We start from the raw sequence: 9,642 nt of genomic DNA, 5'->3' as shown, positions 1-9,642 counted from the left end.
AGGGCCCAGCTCGGGCCTCGCCCTCTCTCTCTCCCTCTCAGGCACACTCCATTCAACGCAAAAGCTTCCTCCCCGGTTCCGGCACCTCTGCCCTGCTCGGTCGGTGGTGGGGGCCCCCTCCTGGGTGGGGTTAGCGGCCCCGCCGTGCCTCGCGCAAGGCGCTGGACGCCCAGACACCAGCCCCACCCACGACCGTGGGCTGCAACGCTTCCCCCGGTACGTCCTCGCGATCACTCTGCTCCCCCGCTGTGCGGGCGCCACCTCTGGGCTCCACTGGCTGCCTGTGAGTCCAGGGTGGCCGTCAGAGTCTTGCCGCTGCCACCCCGCCCCCTGCGTTTCCACGCCACCTCCGGGCCCGTCTCAGGCGCGTCCCGCGGCGCGGATTCTCCCAGGATGTCCGCCCGGGCGCGTCGACAATTCGGACTCTGCGCGCACCGGGCCCGGGACGGGACGTGCGGGAGGCGTGGCGAGCTGAGCGCTTTATGTCCCACCCGCCTCTTCGCTGCGCTTGTTTCCCTGTGAGGAGGCCTTGCTGCTCTGCTTAGGTTTTCAGTGCGTTCCGCGTATCTGCCTCGCACAGGGGACCGGCTGTCTGGGCTCGGCCTGTGTCCACGGCACCAGGGGCCGCGCGGGTCCCTCTGATGGCCTCTGGGGACCGACACTGCTTCTCCACCCTCAGTAGTGCCGTCTGCCTTCCGACGTGGGTCCTGTGGCATCAGCCTCGTCCGTTACTGAAGAGGTGCTGCTCAGAGTCAGATGCCGGCGAGGCCGCTGCATCCCGGCCCCTCCTAGGCGCTCGCGGTCAGGCCGGCCCGGCCGCCCCTGCCGCCCTCTCTGCACCGGCGCGCTCTTCTGAGTGACCACCAGTTGGCCTCCTTTCAGATGAGTTCAAGTGTATTTCAGGGGCTGTAAGGGCAGGAGGGGCCCCTGAGGGCACAGGCCCTGCCGGTGCTGGAATCCCCACGGGCTCACTGGTGGACACTTGCAAAGAACACAAAGTAAGGACGTACACGGAGACGCTCGGCCACTTAAGAACAACCAACACAGCCAAACGAACCAAGTCAAACAAGGCCCGGCGAGGACCCCAGCGACACCAGCACGGACCCTCGCCTTGGTGGCACAGCCCAGGCCCCGGCAGGCGGCCTTGGGCGTTTCCTCCGGAGCCACTAACAGACAAGGGGAGGGAAAAACGGCGGCCCGGCGGGCACAGCAGGGCCCTGAACTTGCGCCCCGGTACTCACAAAGTCTTGCTGAATGTCAGTGAAATCCTTCCCGTACTTCTCCAGAGCCTCCTCGAAAAGGCTGGCCTCCGAGGCCGACCACTCTTCCATCTCGTCCCTGCAGAGGACGGGCCCGCCCTGCGGCACCAGGGCCGAGATGGCCTTGGCGACATCGTACAGGCTCCTGTGCAGCGTGTCCATGGCGTGGAACTGCGGTGGGAGAGGCGGGTCGCCCGGGCCCCAGAGCTGCAGCGGCCCCGCCCCGCCCCGCACACCCGGGCCGCGCGGGAGGGGATGAGGACAGTCTCCAGTCTCGGGCGGGGGGGCCTCTGGGGAGAGCACAGGGAGAGGCCAGGCTGCTCGGAGCAGAAGAGGGGAGCAGGTGTGCTCCCAGGCCCACTTCGGCAGGGGCGGGGCTCCAGGAGGGGGTGGCTCAGCCAGCAGACGGTGGGTGACTGGCCCCAGGGCCAAAGTGCCCTGGGCAGGAGGGGCCGGCCTAGGGCACGAGCCGTCCTCTGGGAGATGCCGCTGCCTCTGAGGTGGCAAGTGTGGAAAGAGAAGAGCGGGCTGAGGACGTGCGGCCGCAGCCCAGCAAGGGCCCAGTAGGGCCTGACCACGTGCCGGCCGGCAGCCTCTCACCAGCATGAGACAGGGTCACCACACGGGGCAGTGAGAGCCCTGCGCCGTGCCACCCGGGGAGCGGGTGCTGATCTGAGGCCTGGTGGCCCTCTCACTTACCAGGGTGATGTCCCGAGAGGCGGCCGCGGCGCTCATGTGCAGGCTGGGCTGCCGGACAGAGCTGCTGCAGTCCAGGGCGCGTGCAAAGGTGCCCACGGAGCTGGGGAGGAGGAGAGACGCTGACCACTGGAGCGGACAAGCAGGAGGCGCGGCCGGACCAAGCCAGACACGCAGAGGCGTCCAGACTCGGCTGTCTCGGGACAGAACACTGTGGTCTGGAGCGCGGGGACGTCGTTTCTGAGACTTTGCAGACCTCTTCTTACAAAAGACAGCCTTCAGGTCCTGAGGCTCAGGACCCCATTCCTACACTGTTTCCGACGGCACCCGGCCCAGGCGCCTTCTGGGCGTGTGGCCCCCCTGTGCTCGCAGGAGCTCCCCTCCTGCTGTCCCAGCCCAGGGACCCCTGGGGGGCCGGCCTGGGCAGAAGCTGCTCCTCGGAGGGCTGCCCCTTTGTGCCCAGGAGGCCCCACGCCTCCAGGCCACATCTGCCCGGTCCCGGAGCCGGACGAGCAAGCACCTCTGTCCCGCCCTACCGTCCGGGGAAAGAGCCCCCATCTGCGGCCGGCTTACTTGGCCTCGGCTGGTGGGCGGCCCCTGAGGTCCACGGGTCGGGCTGCCTCCTGGACCCAGGGACCCAGCAGCCCCCCAGAGCCGGCTCCACGTTCAGGGAAGGGCCAGGCCCCACCCTGCAGGCCTCCCTAGGAGCCACGAGGGGGTCTCAACAGAGCAGGGCCCCGGACCCTCTAACCTCCCAGGCCCTTCACTGGGGGATGCCCTGTAGGACAGGCGTCCCGACGCCCACCGCAGGGGTGGGGCAGTGGCTCAGGCCCCGTGCCGGCTTGTGCCCGGGGGTCAGGCAGGACGTGGCCGCCCCAGCCCAGAACTCACCGGGCCACCACCAGGAACTGGTCGATCTGCTTGTCCACCAGCGGGTTGTGAACCTCCCACACCTTGGTCTCCAGCTTGGCCTGGTCTCGGCCGTCCTCCTCGCCTAGGAGGACGAAACACTGCGCGGTGAGAACACCGCGGCCGTGAGAAGACCCCCGCGGCTCTGTCTGGAGCCCAGGGTTGGATGAGGGACCAGGCCGCTGAGGCGGGGAGCGGGCTGGGAGGGCGCGTGAGCCCAGGGACGAGGCGACAGCGCGCGTGCGCACACACGCGGGCAGGCGCGCACGCACGGGGCGGTCGGGCCCGGAGCTCCAGGGCACGCTCCACACACGATGGCCTTCACCTCTGGAAACAGTGGGCGCCTGGGGCTGGCAGCCCGCGGCCCCCGTCGAGGAGCTTGAAGAGGTGCCGTCGGGAGGGCCCAGGGAGCACAGCCAGCTGGACAGAGGGGCGCAGCGGCTCGGACCTGATCAATCAGCTCTTTCCTCTGAGGCTCTGCGGGGTGGGGCGCGGCTGCGCCCAGCCCCCAGCGGCAGCCCCGCCACAACGAGGACACTGATGTCAACTCAGTGCGGACCCACGCCTGCCACCCAAGGGCGCCCTCGGCGTCAAAAGCCTCCGTCTTGGGGCCTCTTCCCTCTGCAGGCGGGAGCCCCACTCCTCACCCTGTATGCGGTGGGCATGGGGCTCAGGGCCCGGCCAGGAGGGCTTCTCTCCTGGGCAGCTGCCCATGCCAAGCGCCACCTGTCACGTGCTCCAGGCAGCAAGGGGCAGACGAGGCCAGCACGAGGGTCCAGAGAACGCCTGCCCCGAGGTCACAACCCCGCTCAGCTCAGGCACTCCGCCTGCACGTCTGCAGACCCTCTCAGCCTCTGTTGCCCTCCGTGGCGACCAACTTCCAGACCCAGGGCAGGACCCCTCACGGCACTCAGCAAGCCCGCGGGAGCCCTGTGCGAGCGCGGTCATGCAGGGCCAGGCACGGCCGGAAGTCACCAAGGAAACACGTGCTCCCTCGCCCTGGGGAAGGTCAGGCCCTGCTAGGCTCCAGGGGACGGCGCCGGGCCGGAGGCTCACAGGAGAGAAGCCCTGCACTGCAGACCGACCCGGGGGTGGGAACGAAGAGATCTGAGGGGTCAGGGTCCTGGGGGCTGCATCTGTAGGACGAGCACAGGTGGGATTTTCCCGGTGTCGTGGGTAGGCTCCTTCCTGGTGGTGACTCGGCACGGAGAGCCCTCCCCAGGGACAGTGGGTACCAAGGAAGGCAGGGCCCCCACTCCTGGATCCAAGGTCTGCAGGCCGCGACCAGCCCCCAGCGACTGCCGGGCGACTGAGCCCAGAGCCACGGGCACAGCTAGCTGTGGCCCCAGCTGGCGCCCACGCCCGCTGGTGCACCCTGCAGACGTCTCACGTGTCCAAGGCAGGGGCACAGCTTCACCCGCCGGGAAGGGTCCAGGCTCCAGGAGGAGAACAGGGGAACTGAGGCCTAGGCCGACCCCACCTCGCCCCAGCAGCCCAGGGGTCGGGAGGAGGAAGGGCTGTAGGGATGCCGCCCCTGGCCCTGGGGCTGCAGGCAGGGCTTCCCCGGGGCACCCAGAGACGCGTCCTCCCGCCAAGCACCCAGGGCTGGCCAGAAAGCAAGGTCCTCGGACGTTCCAGCCACTCAGTGTTCTCCTGTGGCCGCCGTGTGGCCTCTCCTGTTTCCCACTGGATGTGGCCCTTTATCCTCAGCCAGGCTGGCTGGGATGGTGTAGACCAGGAGGCCCCATGGGGCCACTGGAGGATGCCCATCCCTGGAGCGGGGCCTGGGTGCCAGGCGCACCCCGCCCAGCAGGAGGACGGGCTGCACCAGGAGACCAGCTGGGCCAGCGCATCTGACTCTGCGCAAGTGCGGGGGCCCCCACGAGTGACGCGAGCGGTCCCAGGGCAGGACCACAGGGCAGAGCGCCACGGCTGGCGGGAAGGGCGGCCTCGCCCCACCGGGGACGGAGCCGGACACCCATGAACAGAGGGAACCGCCCCCACCAGGTGCTTCCCGTTAGCCCTCCTTCTCACATCCGACTGGTGGCAGGAACCCCCATAAGACAGAGACAGAGACCAAGACCAACCAACGGGGGAGGCAACTGTGTGTGTGTGTGTGTGTGTGTGTGTGTGTGTGTGTGTGCGTGTAAGATGCACACGCGTGGGAGGTGTGGCGCGCGCGTGTGTGTGCAGCAGGAAACACGCACACAGGCTGAAAGCGGACCAGCTTCCGGGGATCAGGAGTTGCGTCCCCGAAAGGAGCAGCAGCCATGGAAAGAAGGGACGTCCGGCATTTCTACAGCACAGGGGAAACCGAGGCACAGACCACAGGGGAGCCAAGCCCAACCCGCAGCCCCACAGGTGCTGGGGACGCTCGCCAGGAGGACACCGCGCTCCTTAGGGACACCTGGGCGCCACGCGGGGATGACCCTGCACACAGGGGACCAGCTCCGCAGGAGCACAGGCTCCGAAGAGAGCGCCGTCCCGGGCAAGCAAGTGCGCGGGTCAGCTGTCGGGCCTGCCGCACAGCCACTACGGGGCCGCACAGGAAGGAAGCGGGGGAGGGGAGGTGGCGGGTGCCACGAGGCCCGGACCCCGCCGCGCTCCCGGTCAACCTGAGCTGCCTGAGTGTGGCCACCACCCAAGAGGCCCGGGCTCAGCCACATGGCCCCAGAAGGAAGCCCACCAAACGGCACCCCAAGCCAGACAGCACCGGCCTTGCTGGTCACCGCGGGTCCACGTTCCTGCCTGGGCAGCTTGGTCGGGGACAGAACGGGCTGAGAAGCTGGGGGTCAAGCCCGCCCATGACCCCCGGGCTGCTGAAAGACCGAAGGGCAGGGGAGCTGGCACTGCGTCCCCATGCACTTCAGCCTCGCGGACGGCACCACCCGCTAGAAGTCAGTGAAATAGGAAGATCCATTCAAACGAGTTTTTGGGAGAGAAAAAGGGCTTCGAAAAGGTTATGAAAACAACTGACGGAAGGAAACAAAATCTCCAGGTGCCAGAGAGGGTCCGACGACCCCTCCTGCTGGGGGTCCTGGGGCTTGCCGCCCCATCCCAACACCCAGAGGCCCCTGCCCTCCCCGCCAGCCCCCCGGCCCACCCTACCTTCTTTCAGCAGGTCGGTGATGTCCGCCTGGTACCGGTTCCCGACACGGATCTCCCCCTTGTCAGCCAGGAGGGTCTTCTGCTGGGGGTCATAGACGAGAGAGTAGAAGAAGAAGTCCTGGAAAACAGCACACGGGGCGGCGTCAATACACAGCACCCTCGGCCACACTCGGAGGTCAGCAGACGGGAGGGGCGCCCGTCGGGGGGACAGTGATCTGCTCGGAGACACAGAGAGCTGACAGGTCAGCAGGCTTGAGAGCGCAGGTGAGGCAGCTGTAGGACCAGTTCCCCAAACTGCCACGTGCCCACCAGCAGCAACAGTTTGAAAACTGAGTTTATAAGAACATTTAACAGCAACAAAAATCCTAAGGCATCTGGGAACGAATGTGACAGATTCCGGGCACGTCCTTTGAGAAGATGGTGCCATTTTCGTGCAGTTGTCACAGGAGACGTACACAAAGGGGGTTACGTTACAGAATGTTCTGGACTCGGTGCCCAGAGCTGTCAGCGGAGCAGCAGCCTGCGGCCCTCAGCCTCGGAGCCTGTCTTCACCCCGCACGCCCGCGCCCAGGCTGTTCCGGCTGGAACTGGCACAGTCCGGCCTTCCTGGCCCTTCGCTGCCTGGCACTCCACGTGCCGAAGCTGCTTCTCAGAAGCTGCGTTTAGCTGGCTTGGGCTGCTCTGCAGACACCAGCCTGCCGACCCTGGGCTTCCCCAGGGGTCTCCCCGTGTACACCGAGGGTCGCGGCACCCCGTGCCAGGACTGCTACCTGGCCCCGTGTCCCCGTGCCGCCTTTCTTAGTCCCTCGTGGTTGCTTCTCGCGGCCCCTGCTCCCCGGGCGGCGGCCAGCTCCTGCGTCGGAGCCAAGAGCTCCTCTGGGTGCGGGTCCGTGCAGGCTGCGGCTGCACCCGCACCCGAGGACTGACTCCCTGAGCCCCGAGCAGGACGGGGCGGGCCTGGGCGCCGTCAGTCGATTCTTGCCCGGGGAGAGGAGGCCATCCCAGTGGGCTGCCTGCCGTCTCAGGCTAAGAGCCACCCACCCCTAGACAGGTGAGTGAGAGAAGCAGAAACCACGAGGCGTGCGCCCAGGAGACACACAGGTCCCCGAACGGGGCCCACGCGCTCGCCACTGCCGGACACCAAGTGGCTCACAGACGCCGTTTTGCTCACGGCCGTCCCTCCGCGTCACCACCTCTGTGTGGCTGTCACTCAGGGGTCTTTCTAAACTGCAGACAACAGCCCCCAGTGGACGCACGCCTGGGGGTCGCGGCCCCTGCTCTGTCCCGTGGGCAGGCACGCGGCGGCTCCCTGGGGCCCGGGCTGCCCTGGGGGCTCTTCAGCGCCTGACTCCAGGCAGCGTCCTCCTGGCGGTGCTCCAACACCTGATGGAGTCAGGCCTCGGCGAGGCCACGGCACCGGGCTTGCCCTCCCTCGCTGGACTGCTGTCGCCACGGTCCACGGTCCGGCCCCCCGCCCACCTTGCCCCTCTGGGCCCCCAGGAAGAGCCGGGCCCTGCCTCGGGGAGAGGGGACTGTGGCTGAGAGCAAGCGTCGCCCACAGACGATGACACTCCTGCTAGGAGCTGCGGAGTGGCCGCACGCAGGTCCCAGGGGAGCCCGCAGTGCGTGCGGACACGCAGGGAGGGGACCCCGGACCCACAACCACTCCTCGCCTGGCCCCAGGAGCTCCCTTACGCCGGGACCTGTCCCACTAGGTAACACCCGTGCCCGCGCCGCTCCTGACCCCGCTGGCCTGCCATCGTCCCCAAACACGCTTCTTGCTGCTCCCAGGACTCATGCGTGCACCCTCTGGGGACGTTTTCAGTTGTTCCGCCTCGGGGGAGGGGCGCTGGGCAGGCAGCACGGACAGCCCGCAACAAGCACCACCCGCCCTGGGTGTCACCGCGGGCTCAGGGCGAGCAGCTCGGGTGTCACAGCAAGGCCCAGGCACCGGCCGCCGTGGCTCCCCTCCCACCCTGGTCTGGGATGAGGAGGTCGGTGCCCTGGCCCCAGACCCTGGCAGCACTGACGGTTTTGGTTTCCTAAACTCAGAAACCCTCTGGTTGCCTGGCCAACACAGTCGCGAGTCAACCCAGCGAAGACTGGAGACGGTGGCCTGGACTGCAGTAGGGCCACACGCCCGCTGGGAAAGCCTGAGAGCGACCACAGCGGCTAGCACGGGTCCCATCGTCCCCTCCAGGATGAGTCGTGCCCCTCCTGGGGGGTGAGGGGTGGGGGGGAGAGCAGACCCCCGGGAGCCGTCGCGCCCACTTTGGGCCCTCACTCTGGAGACGCGAGGAGTGGGGACTGCACGGGACACCGGGAAGGGCCGTGACAGCGCCTGGCCTCAGGGTGCCACGGGCAGGGAAGGGCCCGAGCCCAGCGCGAGGTGGGAGCAGCAATGCCCACCCAGACCAGATCAGCGGAGCCAGGATCCGCCTCTGCCCCCACCCCCCCAGCCCCCAGCCCACGGCTCGTGCCCGCGCCCGGCCCCCGGGCACCTGACGTGGGTGGCGGGACTCCCTCGTGCCCGCGCCCGGCCCCCGGGCACCTGACGTGGGTGGCGGGACTCCCTCGTGCCCGCGCCCGGCCCCCGGGCACCTGACGTGGGTGGCGGGACTCCCTCGTGCCCGCGCCCGGCCCCCGGGCACCTGACGTGGGTGGCGGGACTCCCTCGTGCCCGCGCCCGGCCCCCGGGCACCTGACGTGGGTGGCGGGACTCCCTCGTGCCCGCGCCCGGCCCCCGGGCACCTGACGTGGGTGGCGGGACTCCCTCGTGCCCGCCCCCGGCCCCCGGGCACCTGATGTGGGTGGCGGGCAGTGACTCCAGCTGTCTGGAGAGGAAGAGCTCTCGATGCCTCAGCTGGTGCTTGAGCTTCTCGGGCAGGTCTGCCATTTCTGGGTTCTCCATTTCCTCCTCTGTTTCACCTGAAGGACACAGAGCTCCTGAGCTGGTCCCGGAGACACACGCTCAGGCGGCCGGACAAAGGCCCACCCGCTGGCTGCACAGGCCCCTCCCCACGCTGGACCCGGGGCAAGTGGCAGTGTAGGTCCCCGCAGCGCACCCCAGAAGCCCCGGGCATCTGAGCAGGAAGGAGGACAATGTCCTGTGCTGGCCTGGGAAGCAGCACGTCAGAGAAAGAAGGGAAAGCGAGACAGCAGCTGCTGCACGTCCAGGACGGGGGGCAGGACCCACCACGCCCCGCAGCCCTCCCTGCGCCAGGGACCCCTCAGGCCTGCCTCGCAGCAGGGCGCACAGGCGCGGGCACGCGGGCAGCCCGGCGCACAGACCTCAGGACCTTCCCGCAGGGGCGGCTCTTACCTTCCTCGCCGTTGTCGGCCCCCGATCCGGTTTTATAGCAGACCGATAGGGCTGTGTAACAGACAGACAGCACCCAGATGGCGGGTCAGCGACAGCGTGCCGCGCCACTCACTCCCTGCCCGGCCTGGACTGAGGGCTGTGAGGCCAGGAAGCAGGATGGACAAGGGGGCCGCGGACCACCCAGCCAAAGACAGAGAACACCTGAGCCTCTGGACATCCCTACCAGCTGACCTCAGCTCCTGCCAACCCCACGCCCACGCTGCCCAAGGCTCTCCAAGCAGAGCCCCAGACAAGCCTGGGCAGTGAGGCCCCGCTACCTGCACACAGAACACACCTGCCCCTACGAAG

General features: G+C 68.3%; 1 protein-coding gene across 1 annotated transcript in view; it reads right to left on the bottom strand.

Moving 5' to 3' along the window:
* MTA1 (metastasis associated 1) overlaps nucleotides 1-9,642 on the bottom strand; it is a 23,713-nt gene that overhangs the window by 6,469 nt on the left and 7,602 nt on the right. Inside the window, exons 3-13 of the mRNA XM_024758103.1 lie at nucleotides 9,295-9,345; nucleotides 8,474-8,900; nucleotides 8,065-8,189; nucleotides 7,452-7,555; nucleotides 7,229-7,355; nucleotides 6,743-6,902; nucleotides 5,973-6,187; nucleotides 2,847-2,949; nucleotides 1,959-2,058; nucleotides 1,172-1,430; nucleotides 86-281 (exon numbers count right to left, since the gene is read on the bottom strand). Of these exons, the coding sequence (XP_024613871.1) occupies nucleotides 86-281; nucleotides 1,172-1,430; nucleotides 1,959-2,058; nucleotides 2,847-2,949; nucleotides 5,973-6,187; nucleotides 6,743-6,902; nucleotides 7,229-7,355; nucleotides 7,452-7,555; nucleotides 8,065-8,189; nucleotides 8,474-8,883 (1,799 nt within the window). The 5' untranslated portion in view covers nucleotides 8,884-8,900; nucleotides 9,295-9,345. The remainder of the gene's footprint in view (nucleotides 1-85; nucleotides 282-1,171; nucleotides 1,431-1,958; nucleotides 2,059-2,846; nucleotides 2,950-5,972; nucleotides 6,188-6,742; nucleotides 6,903-7,228; nucleotides 7,356-7,451; nucleotides 7,556-8,064; nucleotides 8,190-8,473; nucleotides 8,901-9,294; nucleotides 9,346-9,642) is intronic.

This window comes from Neophocaena asiaeorientalis, unplaced genomic scaffold, assembly GCF_003031525.2.
Source record: "Neophocaena asiaeorientalis asiaeorientalis breed wild unplaced genomic scaffold, Neophocaena_asiaeorientalis_V1.1 scaffold476, whole genome shotgun sequence".
Taxonomy (NCBI): Eukaryota; Metazoa; Chordata; class Mammalia; order Artiodactyla; family Phocoenidae; genus Neophocaena; species Neophocaena asiaeorientalis.
The sequence above is the reverse complement of the archived record's forward strand: the minus strand, read 5'-3'. Positions and strand labels throughout refer to the sequence as shown.